Source organism: Nicotiana attenuata, unplaced genomic scaffold, assembly GCF_001879085.1.
Source record: "Nicotiana attenuata strain UT unplaced genomic scaffold, NIATTr2, whole genome shotgun sequence".
Classification (NCBI taxonomy): Eukaryota; Viridiplantae; Streptophyta; class Magnoliopsida; order Solanales; family Solanaceae; genus Nicotiana; species Nicotiana attenuata.
In genome coordinates, this window is record NW_017672129.1 from 32,934 (window position 1) to 57,756 (window position 24,823).

General features: G+C 35.1%; 4 protein-coding genes across 4 annotated transcripts; 1 reads left to right on the forward strand and 3 right to left on the reverse strand.

Annotated features, from left to right (window-relative positions):
- Window positions 1-1,306: 1,306 nt before the first annotated feature.
- On the reverse strand, window positions 1,307-5,497 carry LOC109211965 (WEB family protein At1g12150-like). The gene is made up of 3 exons (XM_019375566.1): window positions 5,181-5,497; window positions 3,960-4,251; window positions 1,307-3,117 (listed from the first exon to the last, which is right to left on the reverse strand). The coding sequence occupies exons 2-3, from the start codon at window positions 4,203-4,205 to the stop codon at window positions 1,549-1,551; spliced, it is 1,815 nt and encodes a 604-aa protein (XP_019231111.1). The 5' UTR covers window positions 4,206-4,251; window positions 5,181-5,497; the 3' UTR covers window positions 1,307-1,548.
- Window positions 5,498-7,078: 1,581 nt separating this feature from the next.
- LOC109211967 (cellulose synthase-like protein E6) lies at window positions 7,079-13,565 on the forward strand. The gene is made up of 8 exons (XM_019375568.1): window positions 7,079-7,398; window positions 8,003-8,318; window positions 9,155-9,295; window positions 9,387-9,521; window positions 10,489-10,701; window positions 11,286-11,522; window positions 12,023-12,370; window positions 12,910-13,565. The coding sequence occupies exons 1-8, from the start codon at window positions 7,130-7,132 to the stop codon at window positions 13,474-13,476; spliced, it is 2,226 nt and encodes a 741-aa protein (XP_019231113.1). The 5' UTR covers window positions 7,079-7,129; the 3' UTR covers window positions 13,477-13,565.
- A 40-nt stretch (window positions 13,566-13,605) lies between these two features.
- Window positions 13,606-20,179, reverse strand: LOC109211968 (acetyl-CoA acetyltransferase, cytosolic 1-like). The gene is made up of 14 exons (XM_019375569.1): window positions 19,876-20,179; window positions 18,820-18,918; window positions 18,547-18,720; window positions 18,356-18,461; window positions 17,589-17,727; window positions 16,896-16,973; window positions 16,747-16,812; window positions 16,143-16,228; window positions 15,813-15,912; window positions 15,628-15,738; window positions 15,512-15,553; window positions 15,207-15,293; window positions 14,885-14,970; window positions 13,606-13,900 (listed from the first exon to the last, which is right to left on the reverse strand). Exons 1-14 carry the CDS (start codon window positions 19,910-19,912, stop codon window positions 13,867-13,869), a joined length of 1,245 nt encoding a protein of 414 aa, XP_019231114.1. The 5' UTR covers window positions 19,913-20,179; the 3' UTR covers window positions 13,606-13,866.
- A 997-nt stretch (window positions 20,180-21,176) lies between these two features.
- On the reverse strand, window positions 21,177-23,962 carry LOC109211973 (DNA oxidative demethylase ALKBH2). Its single transcript, XM_019375573.1, has 4 exons — window positions 23,606-23,962; window positions 22,191-22,307; window positions 21,907-22,096; window positions 21,177-21,735 (listed from the first exon to the last, which is right to left on the reverse strand). The coding sequence occupies exons 1-4, from the start codon at window positions 23,882-23,884 to the stop codon at window positions 21,539-21,541; spliced, it is 783 nt and encodes a 260-aa protein (XP_019231118.1). The 5' UTR covers window positions 23,885-23,962; the 3' UTR covers window positions 21,177-21,538.
- Between the last annotated feature and the right edge of the window lie 861 nt (window positions 23,963-24,823).

The following is a 24,823-nucleotide window of genomic DNA, read 5'->3' on the forward strand; positions in this document are numbered from 1 at the left end:
GTTTACATTTTCAGGGGGAGCTATATCATGGCAGTTGAAGTTGCAGAAGTGTGTTGCACTTTCAACAACTGAAGTAGAGTACATTGCCGCTACAGAAACTGGTAAGGAGATGATATGGCTCAAACTGTTCCTTCAAGAGCTTGGATTGCATCAGAAGGAGTATGTTGTCTATTGTGACAGTCAAAGTGCAATAGACTTGAGCAAGAATTCCATGTACCATGCAAGGACAAAGCATATAGATGTGAGATATCATTGGATTCGTGAGCAGGTGGAGAACGAATCTTTACAGGTCAAAAAGATTCACACAAGTAAAAATCCTGCGGATATGCTAACCAAGGTAGTACGAAGAGACAAGTTCGAGCTTTGCAAATAACTTGTTGCCATGCGCTCAAACTAGAATCTCCGGTGCTACCTCTTTCGGGTGAATGGTTCTGGGGGGGAGATTTGTGGGGTCCATCCCTATTATTTAAGGAAGATTTTTTCTTCCTTATTGGTTCCTTCTTCAAAGTTGGCTGCAGCCATCATCCCACAGCAGCCCATGTTTATTTTATGTTCTCTGCACTTGTCAAATTTGGCAGGCATGCAGATGAAAAATGTCAAGCATGGTAGGCGATGTTTTGCCTATAAAATGAGAGCTTCGGCTCTCATTTTTAACAACACCAACAAAGAGAGAAAAAAAAAGTGAGGTTTCACAGACAGGGTATAAGAAAATAATCTGTGAGGAAAATAGAGAGTGAGCGATATTGTAGTGAGGTGGGAATATCACAAGAGGGTTATTTCTTTTGAGTGTTGTAGTGGTCTTTGGAGTATTTTACTCGGACCTACAAAGTGTAAAATTCCTTACTATAGTGATATCAGTTGCTCCTCTCGGGGCCGTGGTTTTTTCCCTTATTCAAAAGGGTTTTCCACGTAAAAATCTTGGTGTCATTGCTACTCTTTTATTCTTGTTAATTACTGTATCTCGGTGCTACGTTATTATTCCGCTTTTAGTACCGTGAATATTATTTCTGTGGGGGTTTATTCCCAACAAATTGATATCTCCGATCTAATTGAAGTTCTTCTTGCATCAATGTAAGCACTTATGTCTTTGATTATACATATAGATATGCAAGAAATTACATAGACTCGTATACTTTTGGTATCTAATCGAGAATATTTAAGCATAAATCGGCTAAAGGGCAGCCTGGTGCATAAAGGATTCCACGTTCATGCAGGGAAGAGCCGCATCCCATGGGGGTGTTATGTAGGCAACCTACCGTGATGCAAGAATCAGTCGCTGATTCCACGGTTTGAACCCGTGACCTACAGGTCACACACACAACTTTAAGCATAAATTGGCTAATTTAGCTAAAAGACACCATACTAAAACCAAGAGGAACAAAGTGTTTTTGCTTCTAAGTAAGACATTCATACACTTTCTGCACATTTGAATGCCTCAAGAATTATATGAAAATCATAAGATACAACATATAACAAATTAAATAAAATCTCCCATCTTGGATCCCTTGGCTTAAATTTCTACTATACTTCTTATTTTTACAAATTTTCTCATGTCCCTTCAATATTTCCATTAGAAGATTCTCCAATTTCTTCCTCTTCTTGTTCCTTTTGACGCCATTTTTGCAGTTCTCCTTCAACTACCAATTTGGCTGCTTCAGCCATTTCTGCTGTCTTTAATGCTTCTTGTGTTGCAGCTTCAATATCTTCTTTCTCTTTTAAAATCACCTCGAGTTTCTTGTTTGCTTCATTTTCATTGGCATTAATGGATTCCACTTGAGCTAATGCAGTTTTAACTTTTATTTCAGCATCATTCTTTTTATTTTCCACTTGTCGTTTCATCGCGTCGAATTCCTCAATTGACAATCTTATCTTCCCATTTGACACTAAATTATGTTCTTCATTACCATTGTGTATCTTATCATCTGCATGTTTCATTGCTGCTTCTGCCTCTTCAGCTTCTTTTAATGCAACTTTTAGTTTTTCTTCTGTTTCTTTGGTTGTTTCTTGAGCTGTTTTTGCTTCTTGTTTGAGTAATTCTGCTTTCTTCTTCATCTCTTCTGCTTCCTTTGTAAATTGAATCGCCTCGGAGTTCAACTGTTGAATTCTTGAAGGTAAATCATTAGAATCTCCTTCTGCTTGTGTTTTAGCTGAAATACTTGCTTCAAGTTCCTTCTTGCTATTTTCAAGATCCATTTTTAAGTTTTCAACTAGGGACTCTGCTTCCTCTGCTTTCTTTTTAAGCGTTGAGAGGTCGCCTTTTATGCGTTCTACTTCTAGTTGAAGCGAATCAACTAGGGTTCGGAGAGAACTTTCCTCTGCTGTTATCTCGCTCAACACCTTCTTTGTAGCATCGAGCTCTACATTTGCTTTATTAAAAGCGTCCAAATCCAGGGCTCGAACTTGATTGAGTTGATCCTGTAAGACCTGGATTGCCTCATTGGTTACCTCGAGTTTTTCCAGGAGGTTTTCGGTCACTATTTGAGAATCAGGATCCTCTTTGAGAGCCCTGATTTTTTCCTCAGCTTCTTCTTTAGCTGTTCTAAGGGAATGTAAGTGAGCTTCTTTATCTGCTATAAGCTTTTCATGCTCATCTTGTGCTTGGAGAGATGCAACTTTTACTTGGCCTAACGTTTCGTGTAACATATCAACTTCTTTCGAGAGTTTACCTAGCCTTTCTCTGTTGATAGCCGCGTTGTGTTGCGCGTCTGCAGCTTCTTGAAATGCAGCTAGTTTTGCTTCCAGGGCCGCGTCAAAGTCCTGACGAAGATTTGTTAGCTCTTGTTTCGCTGCATTTAGCTCGCCTGAAGATGTTCGATATTGTTCTCTTTCAGCTTCAACATTCTGTTTCCATGCATCAGTGCCAACTGGAGGCTTGTTGGATTTCTGTTCTTCGAGTTCGATGGCTCGGGCTTTTGCAGCTTCTGTTGTCTCAATGGCTGCTTGTTTCGATTCGCATAAAGTTTCGAGCTTTCCAGTGAGTTCTTGGAGAGTTCTTTTGGCCTTTTCGAGTTCGCGGAGAGCATGAGCTTTTGTTGTCTCTGTACTTCTTATTTGTTCTTTGAAACTGTCTAATTCTCTCAGGGCTAAGTGAAGCCTGCTTTCCTTCTCTAGCACCCTCTGTGAATTAGAAGAAAAGTTGTTATATGACAATTCAAAAATAAATGCATGATTCTCAAAATTTCATTTTGTAGAAAAAAATAGGATTGGAACATATATTGGAAAGAGATGGATGATAAATATAGTATGTCCTAACTTGTGGCTAGAGCAAGATCAATCCTCATGGGCCAGATTTAGGGCAAGGCTCTGTGAGCTCAATTGAACCTATTACTTTCGGCTCCAATTGAGTATATTTATGTTCGTCAGATCCTTCAAAAATATCGGTGGCTTTGTGTCGGATCCTTCAAAAATTATTATGCAATTTTGGAGGTTTCGACATGGGTGTGACCAGTGGTGAAATCAGGAATTTCTTCAAGGGTGTTCAAACTTGAAAGAAGTAAAAATAATTCATCGAGAAAGGGTGTTCAAGATATGTTATATACATCCAAAACCTAATATTTTACCTATCTATACAGTGTAATCGGCGAAGAGTGGTCAATTGACCGGACTTAGGATACTGTAGCTTACGCCTGGGTGGGATGGGTATTTTTGGAGGATCCGAGCAACATAGATGTGTACACATGCTAAAATTATGGGTTCAGAATTAAAATTTGATAGGTTCAATCTTTAGATTCTTAGTCCATTACAATTTCGAAATAATAGGCTCAGAAATTAATATTTTATGAAATCATAGTAACTTTTCACATATATATATCTATGCTGATTATTATTGAAAACATATCGAGTTTAATTGAAGTCATTCGTTATATACTCCATCCGCCTCCATGCATATAATAAGGTCACACTCGTTCTGAACATAGCCGAGAACGTTTTATTAGCCAAACATATATAGTACTACATACCTCTTCAATGGTTTTTGATCTTTTAATTGTGGGCTTAGCCTTAGGGGAAGAACCAGCTTCACCAAACAAACTAACAGCTGCTCTCACAGATTGAAAGGGTGCTCTTGTATCAATTTCTCCAACTTCTGCTCTTGGGGAACCTGTGCTTCCTGCAGTTTTTGGTGAACCAACAGAAGATGGAGAGCCTGTGGATTTTGGAGAACCTGAGGCATTTTGCCTCCCAGTTCTTATACTGAATCCAAACATGATTTTTGTGGTTCTATCTTTATATATAATTTTGTCCTGCTAAATCCTGCGAAAAAAAGATTATGAGATTATATATATAGTTTTGAAGAAATAGAAATATTCCACTATTTTGTTCTAAATGCCACATATAGAAGGATTTCATGATCGTAACATGCATGCAGTGACGAAACCAGAAATTTTTTCAAGGGTGTTCAAACTTGAAAGAAGTGAAAAAAATCCTCCGCAAAGGGTGTTTAATATATATTATATACCTTTAAAACTTAATATTTAACCTATATACACAATGTAATTTTCTCGTAAGGGTGGTCAGTTGACCACCCTTAGAATGGTGTAACTTCGCCCTTGCATGCATGCTTGGAGTAGGCTAGTAGCGTACGCGAAATTTTGCGTACGCGATGTTGGTATACTGACTTGTAAATGAGTTTGGCTCTAGGAATATATTGATTTTAAGGCTTTACTTTTGGTCTCAAATTGGCATTTACTTCAAAGCAATGCCGGGCTATTATATATATATATATATATATATATATATATATATATATATATATAAAGAAAGGATAGTACGCTGCACTAAGTTCCTTGCTATGCATGGGGTCCGGGGAATTAAGGTTCGGACGATAAGAGTCTCTTGTACATAGCTTTACCCACATTTTTGCAAGAGGCTGTATTTCCACGGTTCAAGGCCCCCTTCAAGGGCAATTGTATATATACATACACATATATAAGAATTTTAATTATTTTTTGGTAAAGTGATGCCGAATGACACCTTTTTTTAAAGGGTGTCTTCGCCACTGCATGCATGAAAATCTATGATATTGTCTTGCAAAGAAAAGCTTGATGATCATTAAACTTTTATGCAAACAATAAATTAATATTAACTACGTCTCAATCTCAAACAAGTCAAGACTATCGAATACGCTTAATTAACATATGGAAAAAAACATGCACGAAAATATAAAGAGATATATTGCTCACTTGTTATTCATAAAAGAGAAGTCAGGATTCCAGAAAATGTGTTTTATGGCTATCAACTTATGGTATATGTATATAACAATTCCCAAGTAGATTGTATCCACCTTGTGCAATAAAGAGGAAGAAATGTTGGAGCTTTTTCAGGTCTATTTCCCTTTTATATTTTCAAGAAAATGATCGTAGGCTATGAATAAAGAGAAGAAGAAAATAAGGATGAGGTGGGTATGAATGTTTTACTAATTTGCTTCTCTTTGTTTTGTCATGAAATGGCATAAAACCAACTTTTTCTAACATTCTGTAACACATGAGGTCCAAAATGTTTCTGATTTCATTTTTCTGTTTTTATTTGCTGTTCTTTCGGTAATAACACAGACATTCATTCCTAAGAGTCATTAGAGGTTTCAGCGGAATAAACGCAAAGATATATGGTGATTATAAGGTGATTATACCCTATCATACAAATGTATGTTAAGCGAGAAATTTTATTTTGTATCTCACATACCACGTTCTATATACTTATGTGAGGCTCTCATATTGCTTGACAAATGGACTCACGGGTCCCACTTGAATACTTCATATAGATAAAATTAAAAAGTTTATACTTTTCTTAGTTAATAAGATGCTTAAATTAAGGACCAAAATAAGTAACAAAATAATAATAATAATAATAAATAATAATAATAATAATAATAATAATAATAATAATATATCTGCATTGAGAAACAAAATAAATTAGGAAAGAGTAGGTCCTGCACGAGGAAATTATACAAGATAACAGGTTATAATTCAAGTAAAATGATGTACATAAGATTTCAAAGTGTTTTAATCTATTATCGATTTCGTCTTAATATAAAGATATAACGAGAAGAATATTTGTAAATGGACTAAAAATAATCACTAAACCCCATACATCACTATTCGGAAGGATATAAAATAAATGAATTTAAGTTCTATGCACAAAATTCAACTGCAGGTAATTTTTTGTTTACAAGTATAAATTGATAACTTTTTAGGGTTCAAATCGTGCTTATATATATATATATATATATATATATATATATATATATATATATATATCCAAAAATTAATTGGATAATATTTTTTCTCTAATAGAGAAGGCAGTATTAGACGAAAAATTTGACCGAAAATATAATTGTTTATTTTCGAATAATACAAACAAATTTGACCCTTTTGACTTAAATCTTTATATTACTAGCTTTAATCCATAAGCTGCACAATTTGGCGTGTGTGGGTAGCTACAAATTTGCTTCCCTCAACCACATCAGTGCAAACAAACTAACACTTGTGATAAGAACCCATTTAGAACATATCCAAAATTTTCCTTAATTGGCAATATTTTGCTGATCGAGCCAAAATAAATTAATTACGTACCAACGAAAGATTACTAGTGCACAAGGGAGAAAGTTTCAATTTTATTGATAAAGTTTGTAGCCTAAAGTCAATTTTTTTATAAGACTTTAATTACCCTATAGTAAATCCACCCGATGCAAGTTTAATCCAAATAAGTCGGACTACTGCGTTTTTTATACTGAATATAATTAAACCAAAAAGGGAATGAACTAGAAGGCGTTACAGAGCAGAATAACAAGCATACGTTGATCCAAGTTTCTCATTCATCAGTATGAGTTTACCTAATATCTACCTTACTTTTTAGATTATAAATCCTACTTTTTATAAGGAGTTATCTATATATATCTTTTATGTGACCTGATGATAGTGTAAATTCCGTCCCATCGTTATGTATATAAGGTACACTTTTTCAATATATATAAATTAAAATACACGTGTGGCTTGGCCACATTCCCTTAGTTCTTCTACACACACCTATTTAAGCTCTTACAACACAAGGGAGTTGGGAAATTAATTAAGTGCGAGAAAGGCAAGAAAAAGCAGAAGAAAATTATTAAGAGAGAAACAATAGAATTAGATTTATGGGAAAAGATAGTAATTACGTTCCTTTATTTGAAACAAAGGGAGCAAAAGGACGTAAACTTTATTGGGTATATGCAATCTCAGTATTAATTGGAATACTCTTTATATGCTTTCACAGAGTGAATAACGTACCGACAATTAAAGGAAGATGGGGTTGGATTGGTTTGTTAATGGCAGAAGTTTGGTATATATGTTACTGGATCATAACTCAGTCACTTCGATGTAATGCTGTTTATCGTCATACTTTCAAGGATAGGCTCTCTCACAGGTATATTTTCTTTTAATTTAATTGATGAGTTCTACTTTTAGGTTCTATCTATTATGTCCATTATCATTTTGAAATTATCGGTTTAAAATTAATAGAAAATGCACGATTTCAATGTGTTAGATTTTGAGATTTTAAATTGATACACCAAATAAAAAAGAAAGAAAAATACTTAAATTAAATGTAAGAGGGGGATGCTACACATGCACACAAACATGAAATTTGAAACATTAAGCTTAGTTCTAGAAAGAAAAAGGAAAAAACAACAAGATATATAAACATAAGATTTGGACCTTTAATTTCACTTCTAAAGGTGCACCCAATAATCATTGTACCATAGGATTCTTTGAGTTTAAGTACGCAAATATATATTTAAGTGATTAAAAAAAAAAACAATAGTTCACGTGCACCATGCTCCTCTACATAGATACGTCCCCGTATATATATATTCGAGGCTACATCTGACGAAGGGTGGTTAGACACCCTATGCAGAAAAATTACATTATATCATATAGGTTAGATGATACTACTACGTACTTTTTATGTATACATATTAATCTTAAATATCTTTAACGAAATTTCTGTCTTCGCCATTGTCTATATACAGATTCAGGGACGAGGAGCTACCGAGTATAGACATATTTGTATGCACAGCAAACCATGTGAAAGAGCCGCCATCTATGGTGATAAACACAGTTTTATCTCTAATGGCTTATAATTATCCACCTCAGAAGATGAATGTTTATCTCTCAGATGATGGTTGTTCTGAGTTTATGTTCTTTGCTCTATTTGAAGCTTCTGAATTTTCCAAAAAATGGCTGCCATTTTGCAAGAAATTTAAAGTACAAACACCTTCACCAGCTGCTTATTTTTCAATGAATAATCATGAATTATCATCAACTGATGAGTTTATTTCCATCAAGGTACGTATATTATTAACTGCTTACAGTTTTTTTTTCTGCTATTATATGCTAGTCTAACTTGACAAATTGTTAACTTATTCATAGAACAATTCACATAATTAATTAACAGATTTAAGTTATATATCAAAATAGTGTAATTCTTTTTAACGTTATTAGTGAATTTTAATCCGTGATAGCATGTTAGTTACCACTTTCAGATTACAAAATAATGCTTATCGAAAAATATACTTTAATTAGTAGTATATAATAAGTGATCTGATCGTATAAATATTTTTTACATCATCAGTTAATAAAACTTAAGCCCTAAATTTTTAGTATAGGAACTTATATGTCGGCTTGGTCTAGTGGTATGATTGCAACACGCAATGTGTATTAGGAGCACGTCACATGTTCAAATTTTGTAATTGACAAAGACTGGTATTTAAGTGAAGAAGGATAAAGGAGTGGACCCATTATTCATCGAGTTATAAACGATGTGTTTCTAGCCCTTAGAAATTTCTCGATTACTAAAAGAAGTACAAGGATTTGTATATTTCTAATAAAAGTTCGATACTAACAGTAAACTAAAAGCCACTTTCTTTCTGAATCAGAATAGATTAACATCGTTCTTCACGTGTTTGTCTATATGTCTCCAGAATATATGTCTACGTTGTTGGAGAACAAGTGCTACGACATAGCGGAGCTAGAATTTTTATTAAGGGACGTCAATTTTAAAAAATAAAATACACGAATAAGTCAGGGGAGTCAATACATAGTACTATATATACATAAAAAAGAATTTTTGCTTATCTAAAGTTAATACTTTAGTGAATTATTGTTCATTGATAAACTTACAGAAGCTATACGAAGCTATGATTAAAAGGATTGATGAGACTACAAGGCAAGGCCATGTCCCTGAAATGCTGAGAAAACAACATAAAGGATTTCGAGAGTGGAATTTCATTTCAAGCAAACAAGACCATCACACTATCATCCAAGTGAATAAGTGTTTTTTCTTTCTTTTCAAAGAAGTGAACATAAAGTTTAATTGATATTTTTTACTGAAATATTTGCTTCAATTTGTTGCAGATATTAATTGACAAAAGAGACAGTAGTGAAAATGTGGATGTGGTAGGACAAATTTTGCCAACTTTAGTATATCTGGCAAGAGAGAAGAGACCCCAACACCACCATCACTTCAAAGCAGGAGCCATGAATGCCTTGGTAAATAACTTGCTCTCTTTTTTTTTTGGGGAGGGAGCCTTGGAGCAACGATAATTTTGTCTCTGTGTGACTTATAGGTCACAGAGCCGTGAAAGGAGTTTTTTTTTTTGTTTTGGGAAGGGGAGCCTTGGAGCAACGATAAAGTTGTCTCCCTGTGACCTATGGGTCACGAGTTCGAGCCGTGAAAGCAACCACTGATGCTTGCATTAGGGTAGACCTATGTTGCGCGAACTCTCCAAAATGCAGCTGCACCCGTGTCGGATCCTTCAAAAATGCACTACTTTTGGAGGATCCGACAAGTATCCAGCCACATTTTCGAAGAATCCGAGCAACATAGGGGTAGACTGCCTACATTACACCACTTGAGGGTCCGGTCCTTCCTGGACCCTGCGTGAATGTGGAATGCTTTGTGTATCGGGCTGTCCTCTTTTAACTTAATTAGTTTGTTAGTTATATAATCTAGTGGGTATGAAGATATTTTTATAATATCAGTGAAAATTTAACTTTTTATATCAGATATATTATTTCTTTTAACATATTACCAATGAATATTTATTAAAAGATTTATTTGTAATTGCCCAATGAGTTAGTTTAACTAGTACATCCATCGATAATATAAAGAATTGTTACGTCTCATTTACCTATATAGTAGGTAACCTATCTCATTTTCAAGATTATAAACTATATTTAAACTTTTATGGAGGATTACTTATAAATATTATTTGGATAGCCTAATATTATAAAAGCTTCTTTATATTGTCGGTTTGTTTTAAACTGTTAACAAATACAGTGACCTAATTAATTGTGTAAATTATTACACTGCATAGAACTTAAATTCTTTTAACTAACAAGCTTCCCATCAATTAAAATTCTTGTTTTTTTTTTTTTTTTTTTTTTGGTTCTTCTTAATGTTTTACTATTTGGTGCAACCATTATTTGACTCTTTGAAGAAAAAAAACATGAACAGATAAGGGTGTCAGCAAGAATAAGCAACAGTCCAATTATTCTGAATGTGGATTGTGACATGTACTCAAACAATTCAGAATCAGTGAGAGATGCCTTGTGCTTTTTCCTAGATGAAGAACAAAGTGATGGTATTGCTTTTGTACAATATCCTCAGCAATTTAGTAATATCACCAAGAATGATCTTTACAGCAATTCTTTACGTCTAATCACTGAGGTAAGAGCTATATACCAAGTTTGAGATCAGTTGTTGTAATTAAAGAACCTTATAGCTATATAAAATAACACATCTAATTACTATTCCTTGTTTCCGTTTATGTGACGACTCTATTTCCTTTTTCATATGTTTAAAAAAAGAATGTCTCTTCTCAAATTTGGAAACAATTTTAATTAAACTTCTAAGTTTGTAGCCACACAAATATTATGACATGTTTAAAACCACAAATTTTAAAAAACTTACAATCATACAAGTATTAGAGCGTATTTCAGATTACAAGTTTTAAAAGTCTTCATTTCTCTCGTAAACAATGACGAGCCAAACTACGTCACATAACTTGGAATGGAGGGAGTAATTAATAAGGATTCATATACAGTCAAACCTCTCTATAACAGCCTTGTTTGTTCCGATATTTTTTGGCTGCTATAGTGGAGTGTTATTATAGAGGACATATATTATAACATAATATAACAATCGATTCCGAAAAAAAGAACTTGGCTTTAATAGTGAATGGTTGTTATATAGAGATGTTGTTATAGAGAGGTCGACTGTATGTGATTAGTTATTATTTGGTGATTGTTAAGGTAGAGCTTCCAGGATTAGATGCAAGTGGAGGACCTTTGTATATTGGTACTGGCTGCTTTCATGGGAGAGAAGTTCTGTCCGGAAAGAAATACAGTAAAGGATCCAAGATAATAAATTACAACAAGAAAGGAGTATACAACAAGAGAGAATACAGAGAAACTAGTGATATGCTCGAAGAAACATGCAAAATTCTTGCTAGTTGCTCATATGAAGAAGACACTCAATGGGGTAAAGAGGTAATTTTCCTTAATTAACCACACCCCTTTAAGAACCAAGAACCAAATTAAGGGTGTATTTGGTATGATGGAAGATGTTTTTTGAAGTTATTTTCCGGTGTTTGGTTGTCAAAAAGTATTTTCTTGAAAGAAAATAAATTTTACCACTACTCTTAGCTTTCCTTCAGAATTATAATCTCAATGCTTAGATTTTAATTATTGTTTTAACCAACACTTAGACATTATTATCAATCTTTTTTTTGTTGGTCAATCTTTAATACTCAAAAGTTTCACAAAAACATTATCCCGTTTGCTATAGTATTATTATCGAACTTTAATGTAAGTATTTTTTTCCCAAAAAATATTTTTCTCTCTAACCAGACACCAAAATATTTTCCAGGAGAATAAGTCACATTCCGAAAATAAATTCCTAAAAATGACTTTCATAGTACAAAACACACCCTTAGTATGCTATAACTTTCTAACCATAGAAATACCTTTTGCATTGATTTCATCTGCAGGTAGGATTGAAGTATGGTTGTGCTGTAGAAGATGTGATTACAGGATTAGCAATACAATGCAGAGGTTGGAAATCAGTGTACTTCAATCCAGAGAGGAAAGGCTTCTTAGGTCTTGCTCCAACAACACTTTTGGAAACTCTAGTACAACATAAGAGATGGGCAGAGGGTAATTTTCAGATATTCCTTTCAAAATACTGCCCTTTCATCTACGGCAAAGGCAAAATCCCACTCAAACTTCAGATTTCATACTGTAGCTTCTTGCTCTGTGCTCCAAATTGGATGCCTACCTTATATTATACTATTGTCCCTTCGTCTTGCCTTCTCCATGGCATCAGCTTGTTTCCAAAGGTATGTCCCTCTAAGAAATAAGTGTCTATCTATGTATGTATATATACATGTATATATGAATATATATGTGTATGTATATGCACCCTTTATCCTTGTTAGATGCTTGTAATAGTTGTGACACCGGGTTTTAGGCATTGTAGACAGTTGTGGTCGCGTTTAGACCTTGTCTCAGATATTTACATTTATGATATTGGTTTTGAGACTATTTCTGCTTTCATATTATATCATGATTCTGTTAAGGATGTGGATAATCTGCTTTACTTATGGCTGTTTGAGTGTTGGCTTGCCTAGCGAGCAGGTTAGGCGCCATCACGACTTTTAGTAGGATTTTGGGTGAATCTGACCAAATCTTTAACAGAATCATGATATATTTTGAATGAGCTGAAAAACAGGGATAACAATAACCTACTACAGTGATATAGTAGGTTAGCAAAATCCTACATAAAGAGAGAATGACTGGAAGGCATGTGCACATTGCAGCAACATTTCTGTATGTTCTTCTAAGTATAGTAAGTCTATTTTAATTTCTGCATATACAGTTGTCAAGCCTCTGGATGCTACCATATGCACATGTTGCCATTGCCACTACAACAAATAGCTTAGTAGAACATCTATGGTGTGGAGGCACATTGAAAGGGTGGTGGAATGATCAGAGACTCTGGCTATACAAGAGATTGACTTCTTACCTATTTGCCTTCTTTCAAACCATCTTTACCTTGGTAGGCTTCACCAAGTCAGGTTTTGTAGTCACAGCAAAAGGTTCAGATAATAAAAATGTAACTCAAAGATATGAGCAAGAAATCATTGAGTTTGCCACTACTTCCTCATCATCAACACCTATGTTCTATGTTTTAGCAACCATAGCACTGTCGAACCTTTTCTGTTTTGGAGATGTCATGTTAAGGGTTATTATGGATCGACATGAGGCTGCAGTTATTGTAGAATCTCTTGGTATTCAGATTCTTTTAACAGGGTTAATAGTAGTTGTTAACTTGCCTTTATATGAGGGGCTTTTCTTGAGGAATGACAGGGGATGTATGCCCTTTGCTGTCACCTGTAGTTGTCTTGTCTTAGCTACCTTTTTGTATCTGTTAGCCAAATACTGATCATGTCAGACTTTTCAGTTCTCAGTTCATGTCTGTACTCTGTTGTACTGTTGCACCACTCTATGTAATATAAAAAGTTGGCGGTCCTATATATATAGTGTCGAAATTCCAAAGCTGTGGAGTCCTCAATGTAAAAACTAATGAATATTCATTTATTGATGATGGAGGATTATGTGACACAAAGGAGCAGAACTGCTAATTATACGAAATGTAAAGGAAAACAAGTGTTTGCTCGATTTTCATGGTATTATTAGCTTATTGCTTCTATGGTTTTATATAATGGATACAAGCATTCAGATACCTCACTACTTTTGATGCAATGTGGCAGAACTCAGCAGGCAGGCAACTGTGCAGCAGCTAAATGCATATATAGTACAAACTATTCCAGTTTCAAAGTGATGAACGTGCCACCATCCTTATAGGCCTGCAATATGCAAGACTTAATGATTAGAAACACATTACCTGAATTAAATGCAATCTTTACATGGAGTTGATTGCAGAGAGTCAACTGCAGTGTAAAGACTCTTATCTAAGTTTAGGTAACTTCAACTCAAACTAATTTGAATTCGCCGATATTTTTAGGAAATTTCACCAAATAATTATTCCCCAATCAGAACAGAGGTATCATCTTTGAAAGACAATCAACCATGTCGAACAGTAGAAATTTTATCCAATCATTCACTTCCTCTCATTCTTCATTTGGTGTAGAGTTGACTATATTTATTTTACTTATAAGGAAAGAGGAAAATGACTATTTCTTTATAGTTCCTGAACCTAGTAAAAGCAAAACATATTCTGCTGCAAGTACCAGAAACTGTAGGCTGTCTTTTGGCATAATGAAAAAATTTTTATACAAAGAGAAGTATTTTCTAAAATCATTTTCTACTGTTTTCATGGACATAAAGGTCTATGGCATCTGATCGCTGAGGAGGTCATGGTGCAAAGCATTTGAAGTAGTCTTTTCTGCAGATGTGAAACAGAGTGAAAAACAATTGTTGCATGCTATAGAGAATTGTAGTTTCCTCAAAAGATACTCTATTCCTCACCAGACAAAGTAGAGCAAAGAATATGAGTTGATTCCTGAATTCTGCCCTGCACCACTAGGGTCTAAGATGTACATTTACGTTTTCCTATGTTAACACAAATAAGCTCTTCAAACAAAGGTCCGGTTTTATACTTATAACGTTGAGTTGAGTAAGGTTCAAAAGTCCAGGATGCAAATTTTCTTTGACCATAAAATACAGTGACTGGATCATTTATCCCACCAGTTTCAGATTTATCTTTGCGGTTAAGCAAAAGCACTTGTAGCAAAAAGGATTAGAAATAGAGAAAAACAAACTTGTGGCAAAAAATCTAAAGCGGTTGAATAAGCCAATAAATCATAAAATTCACTAAAGAAAGGGCTTACATGAGCTCTACAACAAGAGCAGATGCGCCTCCTCCCCCATTGCAGATTCCTGCAACACCAAACTTCCCATTCTTGTGCTTCAATACCTGAACCATAGTTACAATTGTGTAACACAAAAACAAAACGCAGCAACTTTGTGCAGATACTATTTAGTTGTCCATTACTAAAACAATCTATCAATATCCATCAATAAATATACGGTCAAATCATATTTAACCAATAAATAACACAAACTGGACAAGTCTAATTGCTTAAGCATAATAGTCTGAGAAAAAACGTAATTGCTGAAGCGGAACAGCATTGGAAGATATCGCCGACATACCCCTAAAAGAGTTACGAGGATCCGAGCTCCACTGCACCCTAAAGGATGTCCCAGCGATACAGCTCCACCATGAGCATTTAGCTTGCCCTGACCGCGGGACAAAGTTATAACAGGATTGAGATAGAGGGCATGATAAAATTGGAAGAGAAAATTACAGATTCCAAACAAAATTAGCACAGTTCTTTGTTTTTTTTTCAACTAAATTTGCCACGATATTTCGCTACGTAAGCAGCGAGTAAAATAAGCAACTATCGATTTCCAAAGGGAATGGTCAAAAGCAAAGAGCAGAGAATTTGGAGACTGACAGAATTGAGATTGAGCAGTCTTTGGTTGGCAAGAGCCACGACCTGCGAAGCAAACATGATAAATTATGGCCAAACTAGATACTATTAGCATCAGAAGACATAGTACAGATTCTTACAGAGAATGCTTCATTTATTTCATAATAGTCAATTTGAGATGACTCAAGGCCAGAATTCTTAATTGCTTTTGGTATTGCAAGAGCTGGAGCCGTTGTAAATAACTCAGGTGCCTGCCCAATTAATCTTGTTAGACAAGTTGCAGTAAGTTGTAAAACTCGGAAAAAAAAAAAAAATTCTCGTCTACCTGAGCTGCATCTGCAAATCCTCTGATCCTACCAATTACTTGCAATCCAAGTTCAAGTGCCTTTTGTCCACTCACCAGAACTAATGCTGCAGCGCCATCACTAGAGTTACAGCATACAAGAGGTCAAAATAAATCAAATGTGCCTTACTTTCTACATCTAGCAGCGTTAACACAGGATTGTTCATGAAAACTACTAAAGGAACACCAGAAGCAGGTTCTCATTAGTATCATATGTTTCAAGGACTCTAAAAAAAGCATGAAAAGAAATTTGTCGGCTGTGTCACATGCACGTGTGCTGAGGCAGAGAAAGAGAAGACAGAGATAGAATACCTTATAATGGAAGCATTGCCTGCAGTAACAGAACCTCCATTCTCCTTGAAACTTGGTCTAAGCTTTTTTAGTTTGGAGGCATCAAACTAGCAAAACAACAAATGAAAAGAGCTTTGAACGTTAATAAGTGACTCAGCAGATCAAGGAATTAATTCCGTACAGAACTTGGAAACCAAGCATGGACGGATAGAATTTTCATCAAGAATGTACGGGAGGAGACAGAAATCAAGTATATGTGTTTGACACTGTCCATGGGAAAGAAAACCACCCGTGAAAATTTCCAAATTCTACTGCCCAAGAGTATAACTGACCGGAATTAGATAAAAATGGACAAAGAACATTTATCAATGACATTCAGAGACAGCTAAATTGCACATTGAAGCATTATTACTACAAAGTATTAGGCAAGAGATAGTTCAGGGATTTTCCTATAGCTAGTCAGATGCAGTTTCCTACATTAAGGGGTGAAAATATGTGTAAAGGATAGATAAAAAGGTAAAGAAGATTTAAAAAATCTGATCTACGAAAAGATAATCTCACATGGAAACAAAAGAACAAATAAAAGTAAGTACTATACGTCAGTTTGTTAACTAATCTGGTTCACCTTTATTAAACCTTCATCTTTATCAACAAACGTAGATGGTCTTCCTCTTCCACCGGAAATTTCTACCTGCACGAACATCAAAACTTTAGCCTAAACTCTCAACTTTCTAGAGCATCATTTATACCTAAAAAAGGAATGTAGAATCTCACCGGAACTATTTCCCATGCAAATGCACCACTACGTTGTGCAGCAATTCCTCGCTCAAAGCTTTGAATAGCGTAAGAATCCTAGAGAAAAATATGAAGATAAAGCACAGGTAGAAAATTCAAATGTTTAACACTAAGTTTTCGAAATTCTAAGGCATTTGCTTCCAGAAAAAAAAACAGCTCTAAGCTCTACATTTATATCCATGTGGTTAGTGGAGAACAGCCATCGGACTGAATTTGTCGTAAAATTGAAATTATTTTGTTTCCTTCCTTATCGGAGCGGGGCCCATGGGGCTTATTTATTGAAAGGGGGGGGGGGGGGGGTTAAAAAGACGTATGTAGTACTTCCCACAGAAGGAAAAGTAAGAAAACAGGAGGCAGGAACACCCCCGTAAGAAAGAGGTTGATAACAAGGAAATTACATGTTTGTCCTTTTGACTGGTCGAGAAACCTTCTTTTTAATAGAACAATAATTTTATTGATTTGGGAAGAACTCCCGATACAAGAAAGATACTAAAAGTAGAGAACCTACAGAAACAAGTGGAGATATATTACTAAAAAGACCAAGTCATGAACAATGGAGAAAGGGAAAACGTCAACAGGCAGAAAGAGAGAGGAATGCTGACTGCAAGTTCCTAACATGGTTCATAGACGAAGAGAGAAATATTGAAAACTTGAGGTAGCAGCAGACATTACCTGCTGTTCTCTTGTGATTTTATACTGATCAGCACATAGTTCTGCACAGACGCCCATCCCGAAATCATTATAGACATCCCAGAGTCCATCTTTTAGCATGCCATCTACTATAGTATCATGACCCAGCCGCGACCCCTTCCTATCGAAATAAGTAAAATCAGAAATGACTATGGCAAATGGTTTTTACTGTAAGTTTTATTAAACAAAATACATGTGGCAGCCATCCGAAAATGGAGCTTCCTCAAAGCAGACCAATAAAAGGAAGAAAGAGAAAATCCTTAAAGAACATTGTCTTTCCACAATCAGAGAAACAAAGCTCTTTCAGATGATTATCTATAGGAGTTTTATGTAAGATCCAATCCAGAATATCAAGAAACAGCCTAAGTCACAGACATAAATGCATAAATTTGAATGCAACGATATAGTGTCCTCCACCAAAGATGACTATGTCATGAGGGCTGGATGTAAAACGCTACACTTTGAGGCATCACAAACTTAATGCAAGTAAATCTTCCTGGAGAACCAAAAGACAAAAGCTTTTGTTTCTCATTTTCATGTACGATGGATTTGCAGCCAGAATAGATTAAGGATGTGAACATTATTGATGGAAGAAAGACAGAAAAACACTAACACTTGAAGAGTAAGTGACTTTACTCTTTCCTTTTGCTTCCTCCCTCGTTTCTTTTTTATTCTTTTCCTTGGGAAGTGAGGCTTTCTCATTTCATTATTTTCCAGATACATACAATTATAAGAAAAAAAAATCAAACCTTGCTTGAGTTAGGTATTTCGGTACATTGGACATGCTTTCCATGCCACCAGTAACAACGATATCGTTGCTTCCTGATTGTATTGTCTGTGCTGCAATCATTGTTGCTGCAACAAGTGTAAACATGTCAGGAAAAAGCAGGAAAAAAAAAGATTGATAGAAATAATCGAAATGTATACATACTGACCCCACCTTTAAGTCCTGAAGAACACACTTTGTTAATGGTCGTGCAAATCACTGAATTAGGAATCCCAGCTCCTAAGGCAGCTTGTCTAGCAGGGGCTTGACCTAAGTTTGCACTGAGAACATTTCCAAAGAAGACCTCTTGAACAAGGGATGGGTCTACATTTGCTCTTTTAAGAGCAGCTTCAGGCGTAACAAACACGGGAAGTTTATTAACATAACCAACAATGCTAAATGGACATTAGATAACTAATGCAAAAGTTAGCTATCCATTAATCTCACCTCGGATAGCTACAGAACCAAGCTCTGTAGCTGACAAAGATGAGAGAGAACCAAGAAAACCACCCATTGGCGTTCGAGCAACACCCACAATGCATACATCTGGAATTTCAAACATTCTGTTATACATACATGAGACAGAACCCAAAACCAACAATATTTGGTGTTAAAGATCAGACTTTTATGATCACTTTATTAAGTACATACCAGTACCACTAACTAATAAACGAAACAAAGCATGTCTAGACAGATAAATATGTACAAATATGTTCATAGACCTCTAACCAAACACTAAAGCACCAAACTACTGTATTTGCCCAATTTGTTTGTTAGAGATCAGTTTTACGACTAGAGGCGGACCCGGCACTTGAAAGTGGCGGGGGCACCATTGTCTAATAAAAATTTGAGCAAATGCTAGAGTCGCAATCAAACCCATGCAGCACACTAAAAGTCAAGTTGAGCCCCCCAAATCGACCAATGCAGCTACCAAAAATTTGAATCTTAGGATGTCAATCAAAATAGATACATGTTATTTAAGATATATACACATATATACATACATTTTTTCCGAAGTTACCCGGGGCCGGTGACCCCCTTATCCAAAGCGTAGGTCCCCTTTGTTTACGACCCATTAGAAATGTGTTTTTTAGTTATATGGCCCTTTTTTAAGGAGATCGATAAAACATACTTCTAAGATGGTAAATAAAACACATGATATTTTAATTTATTCTTTTATTTTTCTGAAAGTGAGTCAAAAAAATAAAAAAGGAGCATTGTCTTCTATTCAAATTGTAACTGGTTACAGGAGATCATATCCTTTGGTACCATTACAATTCAACGAGTCAACGAAATTCAACCATAAAAATTGTGATTTATAGTGTTTATGCAGCTTCTAACTATGTAAATTTTGATTTTTTTTAAAAAAACATAAATTTAAAGGTAAAATCAGAAAGCTGACTCTCCTACTCCAAACCCGCCATTCTTATAAGCCAAAAATAAATAAATAACTCAAATTCTGAAAAATCCATGAGTGATTTAAAGTTAAAGAGAAAGAAGAACCTCGAGGTTTAATGGAATCATTAACCATCTTTGCCATATGGATTTCTCCAAAAATGATCCGTTCAAGAACAAGAATGAAAGATGAATACGACCCAATTGAACTGATTTTGAGCCAAGATAAAGTAACGAACAAAGGAAAGAGCTTGATCAAAGATGAATTTTAAGGCAGTGAATAAATTTTTTGCAACAAGTTAGTTTGAAGTTTCAATCAGTTGTATTTTATGGAGATAGAGCAATGGTGTCAGACTGTCAGCAGATGGAGTAAAAAAAATTAGCAATTGCATAGAAGGGCGTGTCCAAATTGATATTGCGCCGTTATTAGTTTGGTTACGTCTCTGGTGCTATCAATATTTATTTGGCATTTGGATAATATTTAGTTAGAGTGTAAAAAGATTATTTTGAAATTGAAGTTGAAAAAGATTTATATGAAACTCTTTGGATATCGAAAATTAAATTTCTTAGTTTTATCTATATATTCGGATTTAAATATATAATAAGTCACCTTCTTGCTAGTTGGTGGTTTTCTTGTACTTAATCGTCCCTCCAAGCATTTACATTGTATATATTAGTTTGTTTGGATGGTTGTGATTTATCGTTTCGTAATATATGGTATAGTATTATTTTGTATAGTATTTTATTGTTTTGATGTATATAGTATTTGGATAAATTATATTATTTGTCGTCGTTTTATGATGTCATGTACTACCAATATGATGAATAAACTTGTATTATTATAAAGAAAAAATAAAGTACGAGGCAGAATTATTATATAAAAATATAATTATTGTCTAAAATATGAGATCCTTTTGTTTTAATTTCTTGATCCTGTAGAAATTTTTTAATTAAGCTGGGCCTTAATGCAAGTCGTATATCAGTTATCATCGACTAATTTCAATCTAACCCTTCCTCTCTGCATCAAATGACCACAATAAATCAACAGGAGAGGCAAACTACACGTAAAGAAAGAACCTTCAAAAACAATTAAACTACAGAATTTCTCACAGTTTTGTAGCGAAATGGCCAACACAAAAATCGTCGATACAAAACCAAAGCAATTGAACGTTCAGCTGACTTGAGACGTAGAGTTTTTGTTGTTTTGTTGATAGAAAATATTTTCCCAATACACTCTTAAGTCTGTCATTTGCTATAACTTTATACACTAGCATGTAATTTGAACCAATCCTCCAAATCTTTTTCTTTTCCCATTCATTTTGATTAATGGGAAAAATACAGCTAATATACGCACATTACTGGAAGTCGAACATCTCATTCTTGCAACATAAAACATAGTAACAATCATAAGCCTGGAAAAGATAAACCTTTCTCTACATGATTGCAGAATCTGTGCGGTGAACTCTGTTTATAAGTCAAAATTTCCTCTACAACCAGAAGGTGTACAACACGGAGCACGTATCATTGTGCCATCAGACTGAAGATAGATGCTCTCCCTACAACTAGCGGAACAACAACAAACAACAACAAACCCGTGGGGTCTGGGGAGGGAACTAGCGGAAAAGGAAGGGAAAAAACAGATCTAGTAGTAGTAGTAAATTTCATCTCACACAAACTCAAAACCACCTTCCTTTTGTTGCTGAGTGCACTTCATAAGATTCCAAACCCCAGTTATATACAATTAAGAAGTGCATTTGATACACGGTAGTGTTCAAAGAACAAGCCTGAAGGTGAGATTAATCCGTACTGAATCTGCTTTCACGCGCTTAGGCACTGAATGAAGCCAATCCCGCTGAGTATAGCCTCTCATTACCAGCAATGAACCATGTTTTAGGACAAATGAGTGTTGGTCTGGAGAGCGATTCTTCTTCGGTCGCTTTTTGGGCGGTTCACCGCTGGTTGTTTTACCTAGTGCAGCGGATAACAAACAGAAGAGGAAGTGATTAGCACGATTTCCACGGAATCAACATTGTCACTTACAGTATGTAAAGGAACAGAAGGTCTACCAGACTGAAGACTTGCACATCATTTGGGAAACAAAAGAACATTACAGAATCAATATTTACAGTTATCACATACCTCGAGGTGTTTTATCTGGTCTTTTCTTCAACAAGAATTCACGTTCACATCCAAAGGAAAGGGAAGCAATTTCTGGAGTTGGTCCATAAAGTTTCTCATCATCAGCATGCCAACCCACATAGTCATCGCCTCCCTTATACCTATTCAATAGTAAGCTGTTGAAACGACTTCCCGGAAGAGCTTTATGAACCTAAAAGTGCACCATCACAGCTGAAGGTATAAGGAAGAGAAATAGTTTGATCACCGGGAGCTATAACTTGAGAATTAAAGAAGAGCAAGCTTACAGCATCCAGTATGTCCTTAAGCGGAGGATATTCATCCCAAGAATATGCATGAGGCTGGTATCCACTATAAGCTAGTTGTGGTAGCCCTTCACTTGCAACATAACAACTGTCTCTAGGCTGAGGAAATATTATGAACATTGTCAATCTGTTTTTCCCCCAAAGGAACATGCGGTATCAAATCGATATAGCGTGTAACATTTAGCCTTTTTATCAACAAAGGGGAAAATCACAGGCTAAACGAGAGTAAAGCAACAACATTTTCAATTTGAAGTCAATCATGTGTCAGACAAACTAAGCTAAGAAATAAAACAATAAAACGGAGTAAAGCAACAACTTCATCACTTTAAACGGTCCACCATGAGCACAGATTAAGTAAGCTATTCACACACTAAGAAAGTAAAGCAACAACCTTTACAATTTGAGGAAGAGAATTGAAAGAGCACGAAAATGGTAAGAGTGAGCTTTGTATATGAGCCCTTTTGATTTATGATCATCGTTGTGAAACGGAAAATTAATTATATTGCATCTAAATTGGTTCTTATTATAATAGCATGCAGCATCCCTTGTCTTTTCGACTAGCTATGAGCTCAAGAATATTCAAAGAAATCATTTTCAACACGCTGCCAAAAAATTGTAAGCTTTTGGGGTTCTATGATTCACCTCAGAATAGTACTACAATTATTTTTAACAGTGACATTGAAAGTTCTTCATTTAATCAAGTTGTTATATTAATGTTTGGTTTCGATCTTAGAACCAAAGTTTCAAGGTAACTCATTTTTGGATTAAACTTATGAAAAGAAAATGCTATTGATTGTCAAATTATCTTGCAAACTCGCATTGGAGGTGACATGGAAGCAAGATTAAGAAGAGAAAAGTAACTAAATCACGAAATTGAATTCAGAATGAAACTAAAAATTACCAAAAAGACTTCAGTTTGAATATCTTGATGGCCAATTTTCTTTTCCGGTTAAGCTATATGCTATTGAAACTTACTGACCCGACTAATTCAGATTTCCCCCAAATAGATGTCTTTTCACAAGCTGAGCAAGACGAACAAAACTATGTAAAACGTGACATTTGAACACTATCTTTGTCAATGGGCTTTCTCATATCTCAAAAACAAGTCAGCGCAGTAAGTGATTCAGTAAACGAGAATAAAAAGAGCATCCAGCTTTAGCATTCAAACTCTAAGATTGAAAATTACATGCACAAATCAAATTGCCTAAGATTCACCCATTGTTTTAAAGGACGAAAGCAGAGGCCTTTAAAGTTCAGAAGGATAACGAAACGAGCGAAATTGACTTAAGAAAAGATCCTAATTTCTCCTCTTAAAATATTGGACTAATCATCCGGAAATATAAAAAGAGTAAATGCTGGAGCTTAAAATTGAAGGAGAAAAAGGCAGAAGAAAAAACCTGGACACAAGATCGACCGAAGACGCGAATAGTGGGACGGTTCCACGGTATATTTTTGTTTAAATATTCTAAATAATTCCACGACTGGTCGTATGCTAAAAACCTAGGCATGTATATTACTTGGCTTCCGTTACCTAATTCTACAACAACTTTCTTTGTTTTTGAATCTCTTGTCGCCGCCGCCACTGCTTCATTCTCTTCCAACTCATTCTCAGATTCACGATGGAGACGACAATCGTCGGTCTCGGCCTTCAAGTTCAGTTTCGTTACCGTTGCCATCGGCGGAGAAAGAGAGCGAAAAGGAAATTGGAATGATTTTGGGGCATAGTGGAAGATGGCGGCAAATTCGACCCGGACTCGGTCCAATCAGTGGAGTTCTTTACATTCCTATACCACATAGGAAACCTTTTTACCTTACATGTTTAAAGTTTGAGTAAATTACACTTAGTATACCAAATTACCAATCTTATACCATACTTAATTAAGGGTCTAATTAATAGGCTATTTTTACTCCTTAATTAAAGGTATCCATATCTAATTAATGTGCAGTTTTTACTCCTTAACTAAAGATATCCATATATCTCACGTTTCTCTCTCCTAACCTCTCACCCCCACCCACGTTTTTACCCATACCCCACATTCTTTTTACCATTTTTCCCTCTTCTGTAACCAACAAAATTCCACCAAAATGACCCCAAATAAGTTAACATTCCACCCCAAATTCTCTGGAAACTTTCCGTCAATCTCTCCCTTCTTTGAATCGTTTCTTCCTATCATTTTTTTTTTCCTATCTTATTCTCTTATTATAATTCTTCTCCTCCGCCAATATTTTTTTTTAACATAAATTGTAGTTTAATTATAGTATAAATATAGTAATTTTATAGATACTCTTAAAAACAATACAGCTTTATACAATACTTAAACTGATTTGTAGTTTTTTTGTAGTTTTTTTGAAGAAATTTTGTAGATGAAGAGAAAGTTTTGTAGTCAAGATTTTTGTTTCAACATAGATTGTAGTTTAAATGTAGTAACTTTGTAGATACCCTTAAAAACAGTACAACTTTATACAATACTAAAACTGATTTGTAGTTTTATTGTAGAAATTTGTTAGATGAGACCCATTTTTTATAATCAGATTCCCATTCAATTGTAGCATGATTGGGATTTTGCATTCTCATCTACCACAATGGCATTAACTTCAAAATCTCTAAATCCGCC